The sequence below is a fragment of the Sceloporus undulatus genome, chromosome 3 (assembly GCF_019175285.1).
Source record: "Sceloporus undulatus isolate JIND9_A2432 ecotype Alabama chromosome 3, SceUnd_v1.1, whole genome shotgun sequence".
Taxonomy (NCBI): Eukaryota; Metazoa; Chordata; class Lepidosauria; order Squamata; family Phrynosomatidae; genus Sceloporus; species Sceloporus undulatus.
The window spans coordinates 176,231,827-176,258,908 of NC_056524.1; the positions used below are offsets into that span (position 1 = coordinate 176,231,827).

General features: G+C 38.5%; 1 protein-coding gene across 2 annotated transcripts in view; it reads left to right on the forward strand.

The window, feature by feature from the left end:
- The window catches only part of PCDH15 (protocadherin related 15), a 648,893-nt gene that overhangs the window by 620,531 nt on the left and 1,280 nt on the right, over positions 1–27,082 (forward strand). Inside the window, exons 37-41 of one of the 2 annotated variants that reach the window (XM_042459844.1) lie at positions 14,538–14,559; positions 15,677–15,715; positions 18,294–18,367; positions 20,753–20,888; positions 23,467–24,705. In XM_042459844.1, the coding sequence (XP_042315778.1) occupies positions 14,538–14,559; positions 15,677–15,715; positions 18,294–18,367; positions 20,753–20,888; positions 23,467–24,693 (1,498 nt within the window). In that variant the 3' untranslated portion in view covers positions 24,694–24,705. Of the gene's footprint in view, positions 1–14,537; positions 14,560–15,676; positions 15,716–18,293; positions 18,368–20,752; positions 20,889–23,466; positions 24,706–27,082 lie in introns of those variants that run through there. The other variant, XM_042459843.1, reaches the window with a different exon arrangement.

The window sequence follows — 27,082 nt, forward strand, 5'->3', positions numbered from 1 at the left end:
AACAGGAGATCTAGGAAGATGCGTTGTTTGTCTTGGTTGTGGCCATGGATATGGAGCTTACTGTCTAGGTGCCTCTCATCATCTCCTGGCCATTGAATGGCTATGAAGAAGGAAATCCAATCAGAAAATATGCTTGGTGAACCAGCCATAGAATATAGACCCATAGAGGTGCTGAATTCCTCCATCCTCCACAACCACAAAAGCTACATACAACTGGAATTTCCACCCGTGTATTTCATTAACAGGAATCTATCCATCTATCCATCAATCCATTTCTTCTAATTTGAGGTTTCTGTATAGGGTGAAAGGGAAGAATTAAATTAATAAATAATACATTAACAAATTTCTATGCATGTACAACTATCCACGGCCAACTGTCATCATCCTGCCTGGAGAGAGTGAGGGGGTGGGTAGGGGCTAATTTTGTATTGCAATTTTTACTGTACACCGCTATGATCATTGCAGAATAGCGGTCTATAAATAAAACTTATTATTATTATTATTATTATTATTATTATTATTATTATTACAGGCATGGATGCACATACCGTCTGCCCCCCCTCATATGCGGGGGATCCGAAACCCCCTGTGTATGGGGAAAAGAGCATATGCTGAATCCCCATAGAAAATAATGGGGTGCGTGCTCATGGCAGCATGCATGGCATGGCATGCGTATGCACCCCATTATTTCTACTGAGGCTTGCCTTCCATGTAAGCTCAAAGCTGTGGAAGGCAAGCCCACCTATGGGGAGGGCTGACTTATTCCCACAGAATGCCTTTTAGCAGCAGATTTTAATCTAAGTAGAATATTCATATTTCTATAAAGCACTAACTTTTGTTAGGCATTTGTTTAAATTACTGTATATACTCGACTATAAGTTGACTTCACGTCTAAGTTGAGGGCAAGTTTTGGGGCCAAAGTTATGGATTTTGCTATGACCTGTGGATAAGTCAAGGATAAAACTTTGAGGCTCCTCAGATCCATGGTGGCTCTTCACCATTCCCCCAGCAGTAGGCAGAGGCTGTTTCTCTGCTGCTGTGAGGAAGCACCAAAGGGCCACGGTTGCAGCCATTCTTTCCTTGGGGTCGGGTTAACCAGTCACAGGTGCCCTCTGCCCTCTTCAATCCTACCAAGAAACCTACTTTTCCAGTAAACTCTCGCTGGAATGAAAGTTCTTTACTGTTGGTCTATCCACAGTTATCTGCCCTGTCTTCTCACAGAGGGTGAGGAAGAAATGGGGATGAAGAGTCAGTTGGGGGTGAGCCACACATAAAAGGAACTGAGGGAGGGAGAGAAAGTGTGTGTGTGTGTGTGTCCGTGTGCGTGCTGGACTAGGGAAAGTGGGAAGGAAGGTGTATGTGTGTTTGTGTTTGTGACTGGATCAGCTGCTGCTCCCATAGAAATAAAAATTGCCCTGCACTCTCTCTGCTTCCAACAGTCCATTCCCAGGAAGGGAGGGAAAGTGGGGAGGAAGGTGTATGTGTGTGTGTTTATCACTGAATAAGCTGCCATCATCGGAATTACCATATTGACCCATATATAAGTCGACCCAGGATTTGGGGGTCAATTTTGGGCATAAATTTCTCAACTTATAGACGAGTATACAGTATATGGTAAGAACTCATATAGTGTGAAGTTTATCTACCCAAAGCCTATGTTTTGTTACCCTATTTATCTTCAGATTATATCCCCTTTCCCTTGGTGAAGAAGTAAATCATTTGCCTTAGTAAACAAATGCACCACCTTTCCTTAATAGTTTAATTACATACAGATTACTTAATATAGATGTAGTTTCTTTAGATCACCTTAGAAGACTTTTAGTTAGCTGCATTCAGATTATATTTTCTCACAAGAATCAATGTCCATGCATGCTTCCTTACCTGTAATTATCTTCTTTTCTTTCAAGTCTTTTTCTTCTCTACCATTTTCAACAAAGCAGGGGAAAAAAGTCATTCTTAGAAGAAGGAGACCGTCAGAGAGCTATAAGCAGCTTTGCTTCCCGTGCTATTGAGGCCCACAAGCAGTCTAATATAAATGGAACATTGAACAATAACCTTCCCAAATCTGCAAGTAACATTACATTTTTGTCTGATGAGAATCCCTTAACAACTCAAAACCCTCTGTACATGGAGGGTGCATTCCAAGGGTCCACCTATTCTGGGTTCCTGCATGAAAGAAAAGATACGCTCCATCCCTTTTCTCCCAGAAGGTCAGCCCTGGGAAATGTTCTGTTAGGATGGCCTTTGGGAGGCATTAACCGGGCATGGACTTTCCCAACACGTCTTACCAGAAGACACATTTCTGACGCTTTGAGTAAAGCAGTCATTATGGATCCAGTTCAGTGGGAACAGGACAGAATCCGAGCAGAAAATGAAAGAGCTGAAATGGAGCACGGCAGAGCTGATATTAGCAGCCCAATCTTCAAAAAGTTCATTGGCCCCAAAATATCAGTCAAAGAGAAAGCAAGGCAGTTTGAGCAACAGGCTCTGCAGGAAATGAAACAAGTGAAATCCCGAGATAAAAGAATGTCACATTCACCAACGCACAGCAGCTGTACCCAAGATGGAGACAGTATACTGGAGTTGTCTTCCGAAGGTTTCCTTCCATCACCAGACCATCTCTCACCATCTTCTTTTTCATCTCACACACCTTATTCTAAGGTGGTTGAACTCGAAATGCCTACAATACCTTCTGTAATCATCACTCATCATGACATCCCTGAACAGTTGTCCCCACCACCCTATCATAGACCCATTCCTCCTTCCTTTAGGATCAAATCACCAGTCCGCCAATTTCTACTGACCACACAACCTAAAGTGGAAGAAATGGACAGCATTCCAGACCCACCCAAAACCCCTCCTCCTCCACCCCCTCCTCCATCTCCACCCCCTCCACCCCCAACTCCTCCGCCATTACCACTTCCATTCCCTTCCCCACCTAGTCTTTCTTTGTCATCTTCCTCATCTACTCTAAGCTCCCAGACCACATCCCCTACAAGACATGCCAAGTCTCCCTCCAAACAGGACTTGGGGTCACCACAGGCTCGTGTGCCAGAACCATATGTCCCGCCACGTAGGGAGCTAAAAGGGATTCTTAGAAATATCCAGAACTTAGCAGATATTGAAAAATCAGTGGCCAACATGTATAGTCAGATAGACAAAAACCATATTTTACCTAAGCACATAGCCAAGCTGAAGCCAGTGGCAACGCCAGAACCACCAAGTGCTGAACTCATGGCTGAGGCTGAGCACAGCCAGCAGAATGGGGACTTGAACTGCATAGTGGAGGAGCTTGAAAAGCGATTCCCATCTCAGTCCACTGCGTTATGACAGCCTAATGATGACTTTATGTACATTGCATGATGTGTATCCTGGTTCTTATACAAAGCAGATCCCCACCTGTGAATCCCAAATCCAATCTGCTTTATTGACACTAAGAATTTATCTTGCTTCCCATTTCCCCTTTTCTCTTTCCTTCACTTTACAGTCATGCAGATCCTTGATAACACTCTTCTTCATCTGGTCCATTTGATCTGATTTTGCACTGTTTAATTATTTCCCAAAGGGATGTTAACCCATGTATACTTTTTTAAAAAAATTACTGCTTATATTTCTTAATATAGTGTGAAATTTGTGGTGAGGAAAATGTAAAGGCCAGGTTGCCACAGCTGTAATGTTAAGTTGTTTATTTAGAGGGAGAGACAGAGAGACAGTGAGAAAGAGCATCATTTTGTTTAACGGGTTTATATCAACAAGCAACGCAACTATTGTGCAGTGCAAAAAACAAGGATGTGGCATTTTATTGGTTTCATGAGGAGAGAGATCTTAACTTTTCATTATAAAATGTTAGATGTGGCTGGAAAGGAAATGATAGTGGGAAAAACAGACTCAGCAAAAATAGGAGGGGAGAACAGCTGAAGTTATTGCAATGATGTATCATCTTGGTCTGTAGATTTGAGTGCTTTGTGCCATGGAGGCAGGCTTGTATTTTTGGTAGAAGTTCTTCTGTTTGTTATTCATTCTTCTTACCTTCCTTTCTGTTATCCACAGCATGCCTTTTATTACTTTTTTAAATAAACTGATTCTACATACTCCAAGGCTTCACTTTTATAATTATTTTTTTCAAAATAAACTGATTCTGCATACTCTAAGGCTTCACTTTTATACTTTATTTTGTGTTAAAAAAAAGAAAACACCTTTTTTTAAAAAAAACTATTCTTTACTGAAACAATAATATGACTCCATAATTTTTTCTCTTTGCTCAACATTTTTTAAATATTTTTTTCATTATGAGTAATCTAATAACATAATAAGGGAATGTGAATCACTACAATGACGTTTTAAGTAGCCTAGATTTAGTAAAGGCTTGGCTTCTGATACTCTGACTGAAACCTATTTGTTAAAAATTGATTTCATTAAAATGAGCAGATGACCCTTTAATTGTATGGTGGGTGGGAAAATAAAAAGAGATATGAGCTAAAGATGAATGCAGATGAACATGGGAGATCTGTTCTCTGACCGCTGTCATTTTATTTTGTTCATTCATCATGAACAGTGTAATTCACTGTTTCTAGTCCCAGAAAAATAAAAAAATGCATGTATTTATATTGTCTTCCTCCCACTTTAGAGCTGATAGTTCAGGAAAAGGAATCATTTCCTTTTGGGACAAAAGTTGTGGACTGTTATACCCACTGTCCTTGGAGGCGTAACTAGCACCAATACAGATTTAATTTAGGTGCCAAGTGAAAACTTAGATGCTCATCAAGGCTGTTAGGCCTCATTGATTCATCTCAAATACTCCTGTATTTTAAAGATTTTAATCTTTTAAATCTGTTTTAATTCATTATTATGCCTGATATGTTTTTGGTATATTTACATTATTTTTATTGTTTTAACTTGTTGGTTTTCATTTTACCTGCAAGCTTTCATGAATTCTTTTTTGATATAGGGCAGACATAATTTTAAAATAAATAAATAAGTACTAGACAGATGGACAGACAAGAACTGTAACCACAATACAAAAATTGGCTCTCATAGGCCTGTTACAGACTGCCAAAATAAAGCTGCTTTGGGTCTCTTTGGAGGTATGCTGTTTAAATGATGCATGCATCCTAAGAATCTGGAAGCTGCACCAAAGCTGCACTCCAGTGCTTAGGAGTGTGGCTTTGGCGCAATCTCCGGACTCTTAGGACCCATGCATCATTTAAATAGCATACCTCCAAAGAGACCCAAAGCAGCTTTATTTTGGCAGTCTGTAACAGGCCATACAGTAGTATCTTTTAATCAAAGACAATAAGAAAGCTTATCAGAGATTACATTCATTGTTAAACCTAGTTTGGTCCTAAAAGGTGTTAGATTTGGTTTACCATGAGTCCTTCTCACCCCCTTCATATTAAAACATATTAAGGACATTTTTCACACTACAGAGTTTTATAGCACTTCAGTACTTTTTAAACTGCCATCATTCCAACCAATAAAATCCCAGGATTTGTAGTTTCATGATCTGTTTAGAATTCTCTGGCAAAGAGCTTGGGTGCTTTTGCAGAGTACAGATCCCAATTTATCTGCCAAAGAGCAATTAAAGTGAGATCAAAGTGCTATAATTATGTAGTGTGGAAAGACCATAACTTTAAGAAGTGTGGATTATTGAATCCTGCCAAACTAGGCATTTGGAGTAAACTTTAAAATCTTAAGCACAGTATGTGGGGTAATATTATCAGTCATGCACAGACCAGTAATTTAAAAAATACTTTAGATAAAGGTCTAAAAATATGCTGCTTTTCTTTGGTGGCTGACTTTTCTTCAGTAGCACTTGGGACAAGTATGGATGGCTCAATCAAAAATTGCTGAAGGTAGATTCTATTTTGTCTCAGAGCCAAGCTCTGCGAACTTCATCACTTGAGTTCTGCTGACACATTGGAAATGCTCTGTGCCTGATAAAGTCCCCCATTCAAGGTGGAGTTGATTTCAGGTCCAGTGCATGCCATGAGTAGTAATAATAGCCAAATGTGTAGGGAGCACAGTAATCAATCCCATTTTCTCTCCTAGGTATATCAGAGGTTTAACATTTTAGAGCACTCTGAGTAGAGCACATCTGCAGGAACAGCAAAAATTCCTGAGATAAGAGGTTAATAAATCTGCAAGTTTCAAGTTGCTTTATTTCATTATTTCAAAATGTCGCTGCAACTGAAAACAATGCTGTGGGACTGGCTAAATTTCCATCTTACAGGCATGCTGTAACATGCTGCTGTACACTGTTGGGTATCTGTTCTTTTAGTAATGGAAACTTTAGGGCAGATTTGCAGAATTATTTTGGTCTGAGGCAGAGAATGCTGGAGAATTATATGAGTTAATGCTATGCTACTTTATTAATGAACTGAGTGATTATTACTGGGGCAGGATGATTGAGGCTGCAGCATAAAGCACACAGATATATTACTAGTTCACTATGAAGCCTGAATTTTTAAAAATAAAAACCTGAAAAACTTTGTGGCTTCCCATGAAATTAGGCAGGTTATTCTTTTCTGCCTCCCCACCCTGAATATTAAAAGCTTATAGGTACATCCCAGCATGGGCCAAAGATGCTTGCATCTGCACAGTCTTATCTGGGAATAAATCCCACTGAATTCAGTGTGACTCACTCTGACTAGAGGTGTATAGGATTGCACTGTAAAAGAGATCCTGGATTTAATGTCTCTCAATTACTGCAATTCATCAAAAGGTAAAACTGAAGAGAAAGCAAAGCCAAAAGTGAGGAACATTACATAATTTTGATATTCCTTTTCAAAAGTTTTTATGGTCTCTTTGGTAGGGTCTGCATGGGTCAGCATGCTCCAGAAGCAACCCAGCGTATCCTGGCCTTGGAGCTGCGCCAACCTCCCCCCATTACCTAGGGCCCTCCATTCCAACACCAGGCAGCTATTTGCATGCATGTCCCATTGGGTTGCCTGTATGCGTGCAGCTACAATGTTTCACTTCACTGTGAGATCAGAACAAGGCCTGATCACATGGCTGGGTACCTCGTTCTGACCTCAGAGTGAGCAGTACATGGCAGCAGCATGTGCCACCCAGCAGTGGTGGCACTGGGTGGTACACCAGGACATGTTTTAAACAATCACCTGGAATCACAACTGAGGGCTCTGGAGCTTCCGGGAGGATCCAGAGCAAACAGGGAGTTCTTAATATTACATTTTAAGAGGGGCGTACCCCAGGTTTGACACTGAACAGGCCAGATGTTGGTGGGTCTGTTCGCACCAGCCCTCGAGTTTAGGCCATTCGTCAGCTGGACTCCTTGCCAAGAGAACAGGGGGCACTGTTTTATTTGGCCCATGCAGATCGGGCCTTTGCGTCAATAAAACCATTTACTGTGAATAAAGTTATGTGGATTTGTAATGCAGATACAGAGAGACCAGAACAGATTTGTGATATTTGTTACAAAAAACCTTAAAGTTTCAAAGTATGAAATTATCCAGAACAAATGGACTGTCATATTTAATCTAATTTATAATGAATCACTATATAGGAATAAGGAATCTCTAATCATATGTGGGTTTTCATATCCCAAATGAGTCAACCAATGTAAACCATCCCTGTTTACAAAGGTTTATTAGTTCCACTCAAAATGATCTACCGGTTGAAATGAACACACTATTCTTGTGCAGAATCCTCTTTTACACTAGCATATTTTAAAAAAAAATCAACAGAAATAATCAGTTTGCAAAGAGAAATGCATAGTCATTATCAAGGCTATGTCCAAACTAGGATAATTTCTCACTAGTTCAGATGGACCTATACCAATTCCAGATTTCAGTCATATATAATTAAAGCTGATCTAACTGTCTTGCTATATATATACATATATATATACACACACACACACACACACACACTCACACACACACATATACACACATACACCACACACATTTTGAAATAATCTCACTTCCTTTTTTGCCCATCCCCTTTGGGCAGTGCATTGTGGTTGTTTTTGTATTAACACACTACTGCATGTAATAATTTTCTTGCACATCAATAGTGGAGATCCTGTGGGCCTACAGATGGTAGACTCCAACTCCATAAACTCTGATCAGCATGATCAATATGCAGGGCTAATGGATGCCTCATAGTTCAGCATCATCTGTGGGACCACCAGGGTCCCCATCTGTTCTACAGAGTAATTTCCTTCAAAGACATTTTCTTCATATAGCAAACAGCTACAGAATGGCAAGTAATTAACATGCTTGTGTACTTCCTCTGTAACTTTCACAAATGAGCTCAGATACAGATGCTGATTCCACTAGTGATGTACGTTTTTTTGCTTATTTAATTCTTATTTAAGAATGAAAAAAAAATCAAAATATTTTTCCTTGCTTGATGAAATTACAAGTGTTTCTGTATAATTTTCAATAATATTTTTGTATTTTAGGACTTTACAATGAAAACTTCAAGAAGGGTTGTTGTTCTTTGCAAAAGCTGTTTTTGTTTTTTCTGTACACACACACACAGCTCAGCCATCTTAGATGTTACATAGGCCTGTTACAGACAGCCAAAATAAAGCTGCTTCGAGTCACAGTGGAGGTATGGTGTTTAAATGATGCATGTGTCCTAAGAGTCCAGAAGCCATACCAAAGCCACGTTCCAGTCCTTAGGGCTGGAGCGTGGCTTTGGTGTGACTTCTGGACTCTTAGGATGCATGCATCATTGAAACACCATACCTCCACTGTGACTCGAAGCAGCTTTATTTTGGCTGTCTGTAACAGGCCATAGACTGGTGTAACAAAAGGTTATGCAACTATATATCACCAACAGTGTGCCAGCCAATGTTTGCAATCTTTTCACACGAAAAAACGTTTCCACACGCAAATAAAATAGTGGCCTACAGTTTTCTCAAGCAGATTTCTCAACATGCCAGGACACCCTTTCTTGTTCAGGCTAGAAAATCTGCGAACCTTCATTACATTCCTAGTCTGTGATTCTTGAAAATGGGCATTTTTCAGAGAGGAATTGTGGGAGAGGAGTGTCCTTTTTAATATGATACAAAAAGTGTGGTGCAGGAAACTGAATATGAAAAATGAATTTGGTGCATGAAATGTGAGTGAATCCTACATCTTTGCAAACAGAAGTAAAACATATAGCAGTAAGGTGTAATCTCCTACCATTTCTAATTATTATTATTATTATTATTTGTATCCCGCCTCTCCCTGTATTGGATCGAGGCGGGTAACAACCAACATAAGAACAATAAAAACAGAACACAACAAGCCACAAGTAAAAAACATAGCAAAACATATAACATCCAATTCCTTATCTCCCTCCCTCCTTAAAATAGTGTTAAAAACAACAATGCCCAATAATATACTACCAATAAATACTACTGATGAAGTGTAACATAAATAGCATTCTTCAGATTTCTGAAGCCCTTCAAGGGCCAAAAGTAATAAGTACACTCTATTTAGCAATCTGATGTTATTAACTTTGAAGACCAATTCATACATGCAAAAAGAGAGGTGTCAGCCTATCAAAAGCACAACAGTGTTGAGGCTGCTCTATGGAGCATGCCATTTTGAAGCAATGTTTAATGAGACGCTAAAGAGCAAAGCTTTGAAAGTTCAAATCAAAGTAATTAGACCTTCAACCAGCTAGGTACCATTATACTTTATTATCTTTGCAGTTTTAAAAGGTAACTCTTTACTTTCCTTTTCCCCAAAAGGAATTAAAATAAGGTACACTGGTGCCTCGGGTTACGAAATTAATTCGTTCCGCCATTCCTTTCATAACCCGAAAATTTCGTAACCCGAAAAGGCTTTCCGTTAGCACTGGAAAGCCTATAGCTGCACTTTGCAGCATTTGAATTTCGCGCCGAAATGAATTTCGTAACCCGAAAAATATTTCGTAACCCGAAACAGTTTTTGCCAATCCAACTTTTTCGTATCCCGGAAATTTCGTAACCCGATCATTTCGTATCCCAAGGCACCAGTGTATGTTCTATATTTTAAAAATCTGAATGTTGTAAACCATTGGTCTATCATACAAAATACATTTTCTTCCTGTTTACCTCACTGATGCCTTACCAACCATAACAAAGTATCATGCAGCAACTCAATTAAGCTCTTGATATTTCTCCTCCTCCATATAGTGAGGAGAAAAAGCAACAAAACCATTACCATTACACCACATAAAAAGTGAAATCATCCCCTCCATTTACAACTGGAATGTAGTTACAATTGAAATGTTGGGGAAATAAATTATTTTTAATTAATTATTTATAACTAGTTTCTTTTGGCTCTATCATAGAAGAACAGGAAAAAATAACTATGCTTCTGTGATAATGCATTCACATTTCTCAGACGTGTTATTCTGCAGCTAGCAAGAGTAGAATAGATCTGATTAAATAGATATAAATGATCTTTTCATGGGCTATTGAAAAGCACTCTATTTATAAAATACAGAAATAAACAGTATCTTTCAGGCATTAAAGAGCAAAACCTTTATCTCCAGCACCAAAAGGTAAAGATAGTATGTTCTAGCTTTAAATTCCGTTTTCTACCTTTGATTTTGATCTGTTTTTCCGTTTTTTTAAAACAGATAACTAAAGTATGTTAAATTGAGGCAAAGAAAAATACACATAAGAATTCGACAAGTCAGATAACTGTTAGCTTAGCAAAACTGGAGATCACTTAAATCTATAACAGCAAAAATGTACAGAGACAGTATGCAACACAATTGTACAAAAAACATTTCATTGCTCCCTGAAATAGTATAACAAACAGTTTGCCATTTGATGTGTGTTTGGAGCATCGTTTATATAAAAATATTTGTTGTAGTATTTTAATGGGATTTTTTTTTCCACAGTTGATACTTAGCCAATATTGTGAATCTGCAGGATATAGGTCAATTGCTTTCTTTTCAACCATTTATACTAACATGTAGTGCCCACATTTTGTGGGGAGGGGGACGATCAATGAATGTTCACACTATTCATCACAGCAATAATGTTTGTGCCTTTTGTTTTGTTTTTAAAAAGTTGTGGAAGGCTGAAATTTTCAAGAATTCAACTCCATGATGACTAACAACAGATACTAGGCAGAAAACTAAATTGGTTGCCAACTCACATTTCTTTTCTGACCACCTTGTATGAGACATATTATTTCTGCCCTTGATACAGTACTACAGCAAACATTTCCTATGAAAATACTTTTTGAAGTCTGAGATTATTTTGCTTTTGTTATGAACGGCTTTAGTTTATAATATCCCATCTGGTAAACATCAAATAAATGATATGTTTATCTTGCTTGCAACACAAAACCACAGCTTGGACCAATGCAACATGGAGGCACACCAACAATTTAGCTCCCTAAGCCCAGTGGTATATCTTCCAAAAGGCTATCTGAAGGTGGAACCTTCCAGAAAAAGTATGGGAACCTGCCACCAGAAATAAACATCAGTAGTCCCTATGTGAATATAGGAGTGCTCTGGCAATTGTCACTTTAGATCCCAACCATCCTGCCTTTAGATTATGAGTAGTGTCATCTCTTCCCATCCTGTGGCTTGAAAAGCTAACTACTACATCTATATGCAATGTGGTAGTAGAAAGAGATCATTTGTTGGAAAGAGCAACAGGTGGGAGGAAGGTAATTTGAATTTAATCATTTTTCCCAACCAGTAATTTTCTTTCTGATCCCTTGTCCACACTCTGTTGGAGTTTCAGACTTGCATTGGTATTATGAACACATGCTTTATACTCCCAAGTGGACTTGAGTGTGGAAGAAGAAAGCAGTATGCAAGGAAAAGGTTAGACTCCACTTCTTTTCTCTGCTATTTCTTCCTGGAAGTGGTCTTCCCCCACCTCCCCTTCCCCCACACTTTAATTCTAGTTAGGTTTTCAGATCCATTCCCATATCAGAACCCCAATTTGAGATGCAGCTTCCAGGGAAGAGGACAATGAGGAAAGGGAGAGCTCAGCTCCTTCACCTTCTGTCTTCTCTCACTGCCCCTTTGCCTAAGGGAAACAACAACTAGCTGTTTCAAAGCATCAGCAGGGGCTGAAACATGTCTTGCAAATGGAAAAAGGCAATGCGATTCAGTACTACTTCAGTAGACTTTGAAAAATCATTGATAATCTTGGTGATAAATCTTCATTTTAGGTGTTCATTACTTTCCACCCAAATGGACTACAGCAATAATTTACCTCTGATAATCGGCTACACAAGCTGAATGCTAATAGAAAAGCTTTGCAGATGGTAATATTAAAAATTAAATGTGAACCTGAAAACTGTTCTTTATTTCCCCCTTAGGTGTAATTAAATTGTTTCCCTCGTCTGCTCTCTCTTCACTAGTTCAGACTTAACATAATTTTAAGCATTTACTCTGTCTCACACAAGTAGGATAAAAAACAGAAACTAAATAAAACATGATCAGCTTAGTCCAGAAAGTTAAGCATTCTTAAATGTGACTGAATCACAAGTCCACAACAAATGACTAAAACTAGCAGTCCTAGTGGACACTAAGTCTTACTGATTTGTGGGATATTGTGCTTTGAGTAAACATACAGAGTTGTACCCTGAAGAAGAATACTACTATACTTTTAAATTCTAAATAAAACAGGCTACTCAACAACTATAACATCTACTTCCACCTATTCCTCTCTGAATTTTTGCCTCCTACGTACATGGGGTACCCAGTCCAGCATCCTATGACAGAAAGAAGAATGTGAAGATCAATGGGGAAACTAGTAGGAAAAAGGGGATCCTTACAGTCCAATTTTATATTTACTCCAGGGTTAGGCAATGTGAGTCACAAGCAGTTTCTGAGATCTTCCTGGGCTTCTTAGCTCCTCCAAGTACCTAAAACAATTTCATTTATCCCTTCCCACTATTTCTCTTGATAGGCCTGCATCTTGCTATACCTGAAAAAAGGTTGAATCTCCCCAACCCCCCAAAAAACCTAGCTATGCACCCCAAAAGAAATTCTGCCAACCCAAAGTGAAATCTTCATTTAGTCCCCAAATAGGTGGTATTACAAGGAGAGACAAGGGAAATCATGTAGAACTGTTAGATTTGCTGTGTTCACATTCCCTTGGTAATTCCACCATCCCCTTTGCTTTGAATACCTAAATTCCATCTCTAAATGCCCTCATTTTGCCACCATCATCCCCACCCCCATAGTTCATTCCCTTTAAAATCCACCCCTTGTTCATTTTTTGTTTTTTGGGAAGACTAGAAAAGGAAGGAGCCTGATCTGGCCTGGGTTGTTCTTGGTGCCCAAACATTGATTCCCAGACCCATGGAGCTTACTCAACTCTGAGTAAGTATTCCATTTACTTTTACTCAAAAGTAAGTCCCATTACATTAAAAGATGCTTATCTCCCAGCTGACTATTTTATAGGATTTATAGGCTTGCTGACATTTGTCTCACATTTCATTTAAATATGTATTTTAATAGTTTCATTTATAGATGCCTGTATAGTTATCAAAACTGTGCTGAAGCTTGTACTGAAGGTTCCATTGATTTCAGTGGTATTTGGCAGCCAGTTTGAACGCTAAGTAGGTTTACCAGATGCTTTCTAAGATGCTTTCAAATATCCACAGCATTGAGCTGTTGTGTTTGTGTTTTGTTTTGTTTTTGTTTTTTAGTAATAAGGAATTTGACATAAGAATTGCTTACATGGAAGCTCTTTTAGATGTACAGGGCCTATTGTTGAACAAATATTTAGCAATGGAATGTTATTACATCCTTCACTGGCCTTTGGAAATATTTATCATAGGTATTCATAATTAACAACATGGTTCTGGGGTTTAGATAACTTTGAATTTTTCCATTTTTTGGAGCAAAGCATAAGGAAAGGGTTGGGTGGATTTGGAAGAAGCAAAGAATGAGCAGAAGCTCCAAAGACAGATAGAAGCTCCAACTATTTTTACAGGATTCCCAGGAGAGCAGAAAGTATTTTGTACTGCACAACATTGTGTAGTGCATTCATGATGATTATGATCAGGATTATGATACATAGGGCACAATGAAATTTGCTTTCCTCAGTCAATTTAGGATTCACATTTCTATTATTCTGTTCACAGCAGTAAGCCATACAAGTTCACAGTACTCTTTTACTAGATATATTTATGTCCTTCTCATATATTGTTGCCATAACAACTAGCCTCTTTCCCTCTGTATTATTTTTAGTGGATTTCCCTAAGAGCTGTCCATGTTAATGCCTTTAATCCCTTTTGTAAAGAAAATGTGATTGCCTTCCACAGCAGTATGCCAAATTAGGTCCCAAGGACCTTTGGTTTCTGGCTTGGAAACCTGAAGCACAGCTGAACTGCTTGTAAGTATCTAGTATAGACCATGGCCCTCCTATTGTTTTGAATTACATATTGTTTCCAAAGTGTCTGGTGGGATGTGAGGTGAGGTGTACAGCATTGTACTGCAAAGTCTTTCCGTTTTTCTCCTTTCTTTGGAATGAAAATGGGGCTTGCGGAGTAAATATTTCCATCGGCAACTTGAACAGATGAATTAATGGATTTTTTTTCTCTTTAATTCAGGCGAGGCTATGCGCGGCAAGAGGTAAGTCACACCTTCCCTGTATTTACCTTAGTAACAAGTTACAAGTTCATAGCTTGGATAATTTTGTCTGTTGTATAAAGCAGATTTCTATCATTTGATACATTAGATGCAAAACATACCTTGTATTATCAGCAAAAAGTATGGATGTGCCGAGTTGGATCAAATTTAGCCCTTTCATGGCTTCCAGCTATACTGTCTGTAGTGTCTTATTGCTCTCTAATCTACGTGAAATATTTTCAAGGATCCTTCAATAATTATATTGCTTAAAATAACTGTCACATCAATATTTGCAGAAAGGCTGAGCACCAGAAAAGGGTTTGCTTAATGCATTCGGAACGTGGTGTTTGAAGCAAGCACAGAGGAGACATTATCTCTCATGTGTCTTTTCTCACTTATGCTCACTGTCTGGAGGAAGACTGTGGCAACTCTTGTGTAGTACATTGACTGACAATTATGTTTGATAGATGATCCCATGAAAAATTGAGAGAGTGGGTTCTGGAACCAGGAACTTGTGCCATGAAAGATACATTTTTACACCTGGGAACGAATTCTAGAATACTAAATATACATATTTCTACAGCTATGAATGAGAAATGTGTTGCTTTTTCCTCCTGTTATAAATGCAGATGTTTACTTATTTTTTATTCAGCCACCATTCATATGTGTTTTGCAGAGGAAAGCTATAATTTCTACACATGGTCCTTCCCCAAATCTGCTTTCCTCAGTCATATGTGTTTTGTATTCAGGAATCTTGACAGAATGGATATAGAAGAAGAATACTTTATTCAAAACTGGGGCAACCACTACACTAATATATAATAACTGTTATGGCCTTTAGGGACTTTGGCGGAAACAACCAACCACAGGGTAGCAAAAGGGGACTTTAACACCATGTATACTCATACTCTGGCTTCGAAGTGTCTTTGCCCTTTTGACTTGAGAAAAGCCACAATTATAAAAGAACTAAATGAGCTCTGCAGAATATTTTAGCCATTAAAGTCCTAAACAGTGTTATGGTGGTTTAAAGGTTACCTTGTAACCCTTCAGCCTCAAAATAAATTACTTGCATTTTCCATTAAATGTCTCATGAACCTATTTTTGTTTCCAATTTTCTTAGCAACAGCAATTGCTGAGGCCTTCTCTTCTCAGACCAGAGGTACAACCTTCTCTCTTTCTTGCTGTTCCAGAAATTTCAGACCACTTGCATGGAATACTGTACATTCTGATAAACATTTTTACTTTAGGGACATATAGTTCTTTATCATTAATGGAGAAAGGAAGTATATTTTAACCTTTTTTTAATAATCTGTGTATTAAAGATTAAATGACAAGTTAATTGGATGCATGCACTTCATGCTGCTGACATCAGTTGTGTGATTATGAAGCTGTCATATTTCTAGTCTTTTTGCTCTCACTAAAATGGTCCCAAGTTCATTTTAGTCCAAAATAGCATAATGAGTTACAGTATAAACATTACTCAAAGATCATCTTTTCTGCTCTAATAATCATAAGAATGTTCATTAACATCAATAGAAAGATTAACAGGATCTTTAATCTCTGCAAAGTTAGTTGATACATAGTGCTTTACCTATGGAAAACAAACCTAGTTCAGAACAGGGATATACAAGTAGAAAGGTTGGTTGGAGGGGACTGGAAGCCAAATGTTTACTTGAGATGTCCATACTATCATCTTCTAAGGCTACATCTGCTTTGCAGAAATAATCCAGTTTGTTACCACTTTAACTGCCCTGGCTCAATGCTATGGAAATCTGGGAACTGTAGTTTTGGGAGACATTTAGCCTTCTCTGTCAGAGAGACTAGTGCCAAACCAAAGTACAGTTCCCAGAACTCCATAGCATTGAGCCATCGCTGTTACAGTAGTATCAAACTGCATTATTTCTGCAGTGTGGATGCAGCCTAAATTAGTAGTGTGTCACTTCAGCTGCTTTTGTCTTACATCTACCATCATTCCTCACCATTGCCTCTGCTGGGTAGGGAACTGTAGGCCAAAAACATCTCAGGGGCTTCAGATGCCTACCTGTATTCTATTATCATGCACAAAATATCTTGTGTGAGACAGTAAACATTGTGTACAATGTTCTCCCCAAAAAGCTAAGAAAAATCCTGTCTGAAACTTTGAAGAGATGCTGCCATCCACAGTTGACAATACTGGTCTAGACAGGCAAATGTTCTGATAAGGCAGCTTTTTATGCTGCAATGAGTTGTAGTATGTCATATGTTATGCATTCAGCTTCACACTAAATGGCCATAAATCCTACAGTGTAGAATAAGAATTCCACAGACGGAATCCCACTATCCTCATGTTTTGCTGGGATAGCCCTCCCAACATCCATTCCATTGGGAGTGGTCAGAAAAATGTCTTGCTAATTTCCATGGTCAGACACATCTCCCACCAAGGTACATTGAGGCGTATTGGACAATGTCTTTGGTCTTCCTCTGGCAATGGGATATAGCTAAACACTTCTTCCATTCCTTGCTCTCTCCACCACAGTATGGCTGTTCATGGGTTTGATCACCATGAGTTTGGAGAGAGGCTTTTGTCATTCTGGAGGGTGAACAAGAATCCCAGTTTCCCTAGTGTCTCCCTCCAAAAAAACCCACATACACTGGTTTAAGGTAGTTGTATGCTTGCTTATGTCACTAACAAGATATTATTTTTAAGACATAGATATTTTAAATATAATTGCTTTATTCAGTTTGACAGGGAAAACAATTCTACAAGGAATATCCAGTTCAGTTTCACCGAATGAATAAAGTTGTGCTGGCTATGGGGGAGATACCCATGTATTGGAATCTGGAGGACCTAGAAATCAGGGGAAAGAACTGCAATTTAGTTTTATGTGTACCCATGGCCAGGTTGAAATTGACTTCAATGGACAAATTGATCCTTAGATTAGAAGGTGAACCATGTGCATGACCCAGTGAAATGAATTGTATGGAAGAGTAATATTTGCTACAGTAAAAGCTTGGTGGCTATTTTAAAGAAACTGCTTTGTAAGGTTTTCCTGGAAACTAGTTATGTATGATGTACATTATTAACTTATAAGACGTTTTCTCCAAATACAATATTATTAAGAAGCCATAAAATAAAATAAGCTTATAATAATTATATAATAACTACATGATAATTACTTAGTTTATATTACAAACAGAATTAGTAGCTTTCACTATTAATTGCTGTGAATAAATTGGTCTCTCTCTTAATTTAGGAGTATTTCATTAGCTGTAATCTAAAAATATATGGGGTTGGAAAGCAAAACTTTCATTTTTGTGAGAAATATGATACTACATTCAAAATAATCTCATCATGCCGAAAACACTGTGTGTAAAGCACAACAACAACAACAACAATAAATCAGCTTTAGCATGAATGCACACTGAATGTCAACTGCATGCTTTTGTGAATCTTGAACAGACCTAGACACAGTCCTAAAATACATTTGAAGATCCCATTGACTTTGCCTTACCACAAGAACTATAGAATAAATTTTATTTCTCCCACATCTGAGCATTGGAACTGAAGGCAGGAAACCCTCTGGGAATATTTCCAAACGGGGGAAAGTTGAGGATTAAAAGAGACCTAGCACTTTAAAATCTTTTTCCTCTGCTCATACCCACTTTGACAAAGTGTACTCAGGGCTCTTTAACATCAACAATCTTTATTGTGTATTTCTACTGAAATTTTCTTTTTCTCTTTCTCTTTTGAATTATAGGAACTCTCTATGGAATCGGGAATTGATCCTGGTCAAGAGTATTATGGGCAAGATTACTACAGCTATGAACATGGGTATTATTCATTTTGCATTTTCTATACAATTTCACAGATAGCACAACTTTATTGTTATTTTTAGGGGATGGATAGACATCACACCTGGAATCTTACAAGCTTTTTAAGCATACCCTAAGACTCAGACTTGATTTCTTCTGAAAGTAATTTCCTAGGTCAGCCATCTTCAAACTGGTATTCTCCAGAAGCCTTTGGTCATAATTTTTGTCATACATTGGCTGGAGATGGTGGGGATTATAATCCATGTTAGGAAGGTACAAGGTTGAAGATACTGTTGTATGCCATACCCAAAGTATTTGCCAATGTCTGTTTATACAAAAAGCCATTGGTGTGGATGGCTTTTATTCAGGATATAGACCCCCATGGATATATGGGCACGCCACATGTGAATATATAGTCTGGAATCCTGTTAGTTAGTCCCAACTAGAATAGACCTGTTGAGTTAATTTTTGAATGGCGAGTCAACAGATAGATAATACAGTGCTCCCACGTCATACGCGGACACACCATATGCGGCTTTCAGCATACACTGAAAGCCACTAGGGAGCGTGCAAGACACGAGGGGCAGCGGGTCCCATTAAGAATAATGGGACGCGCATCCATGGCGTGGTCACATCGCCACACTGCTGAACCATGCACAAGCCCCATTATTTTCAATCGGGCTCGAGCATAAGTGGGTATTTTTGTTTACGTGGGGGGTCCAAAACGGATCCCCCGTATAAAAAAAAGGGTGCACTTTACTATCATGAATGGCTCTACTGTGGCACTAATAATTGGATTTAGGTTGTCATTGTGACCTTGCATTTTGATTTCATCTCATAAATATTGTAAACATTGGACTGGAGTATCATAATCATCACCACGATCATGCTTATTTTTACTATCCTCTTTTCCTGAATCTAAGACTCAAGGTGGTTTACCAATTGGAATAAAATACAGTTACAAGATCAACATTTAAATGGAATTAAACTAGCAACAACATTTAGAAACAATATAAAGCATAAAATTAATGGTGTTCTTTTTAAAAATCTACAGTTAAAATAATAAAAACATCCTGTTAAAAGTCCTTTCTTTAAAAAAAAAAGGAAAAAGAGTAGTAAATCTGGAAAAGTTCGGAAAAGGAATAGTAAATTACGTTTCCTGGGTAAACACAACTCTCAGCAAAGACAACATTCATAATTGGTTCAGTGTGATTAATACATATTCTGTTGTGAGGCAATTATTTTATCAATCAGTTCTATCTATTTTCAGAAGGTTGGCAATTCGAGGCCCAATTGCTGCATGACGGGGTGAGCTCCTGTCACTAGTCCCAGTTTCTGCCAACCTAGCAGTTAGAAAACATGCAAATGCAAGTAGATAAATAGGTACCACTTCAATGGAAAGGTAACAGTATTCGGTGTAGTCATGCTGGCCACAAGGAGCTTCTGGCATTAGTTTACTACAAATGTTGTTCATATCTATACTCCATAATGTCAACATAATTAACATTATAACCACATTATAGCACCACAAGCTCAGCCATTGACAAGTTAGGCCCTTTCACGCCACACAGTTATAGCAGTTTGATTCCGCTTTAACTTACATGGCTCCATCCTATGGATTCTTGGAATTTGTAATTTCAAGAGGTATCACTGAGTTCTGGCAAAAAAATGTAAATATCTCTCCATAAAATGCAAATCACTAAGCTCCGTAGGATAAAACCATGGCAGGTAAAGTGGCTAAAAACTAAAAGGACAAGCAAAAAATAGTTTCAAAGTCTATTAGAATTATTCCCTAGAATTAAAGTTCCCTAGAATTAAAACAATTTAAATTAAATCTTATAAAAAGTTGTGTAGGACTTTATACGTCATAACCATTACTTTGAACTGTGCCTCAAAACAGACTGGCAGATTGGTTTGCACATGAAACATGAAGTCTAGTCTTAGGTTGAGAGTAATGACTTGAAGCTAATTAAGTAATGTAACAGTGGTTGTTAAATGAAGTGCTCTTGTAAAATATTCACCTTTTTCAATGGTATTTATAGCAAGTTATTTCTATTTGCACCAATGGTTTTTAAATCTCCTACAATAATAACAAATTAAGAAAAGTGTGTGGTAGTATTGAAAACAGGAATGGAAAAAAATACAATAAAAGTATTTCCTTGTACCTTACGTTCACCAAAAATCTTGAAGATCATTGTAGAGTATAAGAAATTATCTGAAGCTGAGCTATAGGAAGGCAAAGATATGTGATCGCAGACTTTGGATATGTAGAACTTTAAATAGGATTAAGAAGCAAACAAATTAAAGAATGTTGGATGAGAAAAGTGTTACTGTGTGGTTGCAAATGTGCTGAATCCACATGTATACAAACATAGAGGATGTCTGTACCTGGCTTTTTTCCCAGGTACGAATTGCCTCAATACGGAAGCCGTCGCCGGTTGTTGTCTCCTTCTGGAATGTATGATGAGTATGGTGAAGTGGTTGTCGAGGGTGATGGTGGCTACTACTATAGTCCACAGGGAACTACAGCAGAAGCAGAGGTAGGTTTCTTTCTTCCAGTTCCATCATCTTTAACTGTCTTTTAATTCTATGTGGACACAATTAATAAACAGGTTTCTTCTGTTTTAAGATATGTGAATGGAAGGAAATTAATTGAAGGAAAGCTTTCAAGACTTATGCCCTGCAGCTGTCTACAGACTCCCATACTAACACTAATTCTCTGTGGAAGCTTACAATGGCCATCCTGAACTATGGGGGGTACAGTGTGTGGTGCAACTGAGGGAAGATGGAGTTGTCTAGAATCAGGGAACCTTCTCCTTTGGTAAAATGATTGTCAACCTCCTTCAACAGCTCTCTTTGCAACCTCATCCCACATTGTTAAAAAAAAGCCCCCTGAACACTTTTCACAGACTGCAGGCAGCTACAGAACAGTGAAAAGTGTCAGTTTCCCTCCATTAAGATATTTCTCTTCCGGCACCCACTAGTGGCACACAATCCTTACCCTGCCACACCATCACTCATATTCAGAAACCACTCATTGCCACGTCTGATGCAGAAACAAAGTGCCTGGCTGCACCCACATGGCCAGGCACTCTGTTTCTATGTCAGATGTGGCAACTGAGGGGCTTCTGAGTATGAGCAACAGTGCAACAAGGTAAGAGTGCAGGGGGCATGTAAACAGCTAGTATTTGCTATGGAGTTTCTAGGAAACTCCATGACAAACCAGGGGTTAAACTATTCCAGGGTAACAGTTGTTTACCCTGGTACCAACCTGGATCCTCTGGATCCATGTCTGGTCTGGCAGGATCAGGCCCAATCCTGCCCCCGGGTTTTGGCCTGTGTCGTCTGAACTAGATTATGTGAGGCTGTGCCGACAATGGATTTGCACCTTTCTCTCTCTAGTAACTACACACAATTTTGCATACAAGAAGTCCTGAACTGCTAACTTTCTTAATACTTGCTAAGGCTGATATGGATAGGAGCCATGCAAAGTTACTCCAGAGTAAACAAAATGAGAAATTTTAAACTGCACAATGTATATATCAAATTCAAACTATTTTGTTATCAATATTGCTATTCAATATTTAGATTTCTGTCAAACACAAAGCCAGGAAGTATAACAGATTTTTTTAAAAAAAACACACACACAAGGGTCAAATTGTCACTCAACTTACACAAAACAGAATGGTCTCTTGAAATTAAGGCCTGTTACATACTGCCAAAATAAAGCTGCTTCGGGTCTCTTTGGAGGTATGCTATTTAAATGATGCATGCATCCTAAGAATCCGGAAGCTGCACCAAAGTTGCACTCCAGTGCTTAGGAATGGAGTGTGGTTTTGGCGCGACCTCCGGACTCTTAGGACCCATGCATCATTTAAACAGCATACCTCCAAAGAGACCCAAAGCAGCTTTATTTTGGCAGTCTGTAACACGCCAAAAATTCAAGTATAATATTGAATCATTTGATACTTAAAATACTGTAATGTTTGTTCCTTAAAATACTGTAATATCATAATATAACAAGCAGCAGCAATAGACTCAAGAAAATATGTTCCATATTTTCACTCTTCCTATTACCCTTCTCAAGTAAGGAATCTGGAGACAACATGAGATGAATCGTTTCTCTACAACAATAGCCATATATAGATAGCATCACAGTACCAGGATGCATACAATACTTATTCGGTGGTATTCCTCCCTGCTGGTCCTGCATAGACTGGGCTAGATCTTTTGACATAACTGAAGCTGTTCTGATTTGTTAACAAGCATTGCTGTAGCTGAAAACCCACTTCCTTTTCTTTCCATGTCACAGCAAAGTGATAATATAAGGTGGTCACCTAAGTCAGTGGTCAGATGGTTATTTTCCATGCCTCCCTCTGGATGGTTTGTTTTTTTTAGTGTAGTGAATAGACATGCAATCCGAGGAAATCATACCACCTGTAATATACATTAGAACGGCATTCTGGATGCTACATCTGAAAAAGGTGTGATAAGCCTAAGGATGAGAGTTTTCAAAATAAAGGTTTATTTGACATCTTCCACTCATTTTCAACACAGTAGCATCCTCTAGTGGTTAGTATTACAATTTGAAACCTTGACTGTAGTAAAACAAAATTACAGCTTATCCTGTAAATATATGCCTGCTGTAAATTGTGAAGATGGGCTAATATATTTGTATAAAACAAATCCAGGTTATTCTGAGATAGAATTGTCCACTACACCCACAGCATGCTGTATGGAAACACTAAAGCTGGATTTTCCATCCTTCAGAAAAATAATTGCCAATATATTATCTCAACTACTCATCAAGCAGGATAAAATATGCATCTTTGATTAGAGATGTTGCAGTTGCCACTGTGGCTACATGACAGAGTGATGCTGAAAAGTGAAAGGTCAAGCAATGAGATGGTGGAAACTGCAAGTTGACACAAGACACTCCCTTAAACTGTCAGTTGCTTAGATACTTACAGAAATGATGTAAACACCATCCATGTAGTTATTTTGGTTTAGGATAATCTAACATGTTAACTGTTCATTCTTTCCTGCCCAGTTTTAGTAGGGTTGCACATTTTCACACCAGTCAAAAGCATAATGAAATTCCATTTTTATAATTCACAGGGGACAAGACAAATTGTTGTTCCAAGCAGAGGTGTAAGTCAGAGACCAGGGCCTCCAGTAGCTATTAGTGCTGTAAGTGAAAGAAAGGCTATAAGAAAAGGCCCCAGCCAGGGAAGAAGGAAACTAAGAGCAGTGATGCAGTTGAGCCGATTAGCAGTTAGTGTTCACAAGCCAGGAACAATGGAGGCAGCCCCATCTCCCTGGAAAAAAGCAAAGATATTCCCAATGATGCTACAGAAAGTGAAAGGCAAAGATGCAGATTATGCCAAGCTGATGGCAGCGCGACATGCAGATGGAGAAGACAGCATGGTTATTAAAGGAAGCTATTTCCAGAAAGCTGCAGGAGATGTTTCATCAGCAAAAAAGCTTGATCATGCTCTGAAGCGTAGTGGTGTTTCCAAGAAAATTCGAGAACGTGGTACATCTGAAGAACTGAGTGAATCTGAATCAAAGTCAGGAATTTCAATTAGTGTTACAGCAGAAAGTGATGACGAGAGTGATTATGGCAAGAGGAAGAAAAGAAGAAAGTCATCTTCCTCAAGTGAGGAATCATCGTCATCTTCATCATCATCATCATCAGCGAGTAGTTCATCTGCATCTCAGTCAGATAAAGATTACTTGAAAGTGACACTGGACCAAGATGAAACCACAGAAAGTACGGTGGATTCTGATGAAGAACGTTCAGATTCATCTGGATCCTCATCCAGTAGTGGCTCAGAGGATGAAACCTCAGATAGTGGGAGCAGTGAGGATACAGAGTCAAAAATATCATCATCCGTGCAAAGCACAGTTAGTAGTGAGCCTATCTCCAAGTCAAGAAAAAAGAATAAATCCAGGTCCAGTATCAAAAAACGACCATCTGCTGCTGGAAGTGAATTAGAAGAGACAATAACAGAAGTGTCAGAAGATGTTGAAGAGCCATCATCGCCTCTAGAAGAAGAGGCAGAAGAGGAATCAGGCGACTATGAAATTTCTTCCTCTACTGAAAAAACAGTTTCCAGCAAACAGAGGGGAAGCATCGAAGGAGATATTGATCCAGATGTTAGTGAAGGAGAGAGAACTACCACCAAGAGCTCAGCAACACCAACAGATTCAGATACTGGCACAAAAAAGAAGAATGTTACTAAAAAAAGCAATGCAGGATACAGTGGACAATCAGCTGTTGGTACCAAAGGGAACCGGAGTACGACAGAATCAGAAAATCCAAGTGATTCCACATCCTTTTAGGAAGGAAAATGTGAAATAGTAGGTAGACAGTTTGCATTAAAGTCTGAGTTTTGTTTGCTGTGCTTTCTTTATTACTTTGTGTGCAGTGAAAGGAAAGACATGTGCAGGAATAGAAAAGAAAAACTCTATGTAGGTACAAGTTGGGAAAGAGTCACCTCCTCCAGTAAAAAAAAAACAACAAACTTTTTTTTGCAAAAGACAAATTGCAGGCTTCTATATAAATGGCTTGAAAGACTTCACAATGTGGATACGCACAAATGCTATGGTATATAAGATAAGAGTACAGGGAAGCATGCTATGAACTCAGATAATGAGTTTTTAAAATATGTATCACCATATTTGGGTAATGAATTGGTATTCCCAGATTAAAAGAGTTGGTATGTAAAGTTTATGGGAGGAGGCTGGTTCACTCAATTAAAAAAAAAAAAAAACAGAAGTGACTCTTGATCACTTGGTTACTCCCCATTTCGAGATTATCAGTTGCATGTGAACTCCAATTAGCAGGTTTGTGTTTGAAGTGGTGTGGTGTGATATGACCATTCTCTCTCTGTGGTGTCTGATCTGTGATGATTTGTTCATGCAGGCAAGTTACCACTTGATGCTGTAGGCATCAAGCAAAGAGCTGGCACATGTGAATAGCTGTGAATTTTAAACATTCCTGGAGGTTTATGTCTATTTGTATACAGCATGGTTTGCATTTTCTAAAGTGGTCTGTTTGATCTCAAAGTACTTTTTTTAAAAGTCAGGATTATGTGCAAAACTCTTATACTTTCACTGCTACTACCCAAATTAATAGCCATTTTCATTATTTACCATGAGGCAATTCTGTAAGTAAACTGATGATTTTTACATTGCTAGTATGTATTCAAATCTGGAAAATGCCAGCTAAATAATGTCGTAGAATAATTCTATAGCAGCTGTTGTGATCGTTGTTGGCTATTAGATGAGCAACCTTAGGTTTTTGAAATTCCATTAATTTAAATGGTGAAATTATTGTACATGTTGGAAGTGAGACAACACAAAATGAACTGTTGGTTCTTACAGTATTCACACCTTCCACTTCCTTTAGAAATATATTCCATTCCTATCAATATAATGGGTCTTGTAAGGAAGAAAATCCAAGTTTCCCTTATGGGCTGATAATATTACATAGTATTTTGATTAATTCAATAATTACTGTATATTAAGAGGCAATTAGAAGCAATTTTGCAAATCTGTTTATAGCATTATCACTATCTAAGGGCAATGTACCTGCTTGTATTTACTGTGGTGGGGTACAGACCGCCCAAAAAGGGTGGTCTGCTGGCGCCTTGTTTTGCTGCGCAAGGAAGCCACAGTGGACAAACCATGCAGCTCCCTCGCACAGCCAAAAGAACCTGCAAAAAGCAGGTTCTTTCTGCGGCGTCACAATGGGGGCGCGACGTGTGGATTCTAAGTGTCCGTTGCGTCAAAATGGCCGCGCCCGTGTGTACAGGCGCCTCCATTTTGATGTCCTCATCACGTGCTGGGGTGAGGTACATATGGGCGGTATGCCCTTGGCCAACCCCTAGCATGTGACGAGGGCACCGCAAAGGCCCGTCTGGAAAGGGCCTGAGTGATCATTCAGTTCTGATTCTGAGTACAGCTATCACAGGTAGAACCTGACTTACATTTAATATCTCATCACCAATGTATCAAATAGAATGGTAACATTTTAAAATTGTTTGAACTTCTGAATTAATTCCAGAGATAACTGGATCAATGGCTGTCAGAGAAGATCCCACAGAAAGCTGCCACTGCCAGCACTACCCAGCTTTGGATCAATAATGCTCCAATGGCTAATTGTGGCAAGCAGGTCTCTGGGCACTCAGCCTATAACATTCCATTATTTCTCTTTCTTAGCTATTTGTTTTCCTCCCAAACTGGATTGTGTTGATAGAATAGCATTATACTGTACCACTATAAATTTGAAACTCAGCTCAAGTTTATTAACATTAAAAACTTACAGTTCATTATATTGTTATATTACGAGAGCTTGGTACAATTATCTTTGGCACTACAAGTCCCAAGAGATATGTTGCCTGGGGGATGCTGGGATTTATAGTTCAAAAATAACATTTCCAAATTCTGCAAATGGAAGCATAGCCACAAAAGGGAGATTAGAAAAAAGGTAGTTCAGAGTAGTCATGCATTGTAACAACATATTCCCTCCCACATTTCAGGAAGAACGAGCCTAACACTACATACGTAACTATCAAACAATGAGATTCTAAAATATTCATGAAAATTATTGGTTCATACATTTTCTCTGTGTTTTTAAACAGATGCTGTCTTAAATATACTTCATATGTACCGAAGCATTCATGTGTTGATACAGAGCCATTGCCTGAACTTTTTAACATAACTTCTT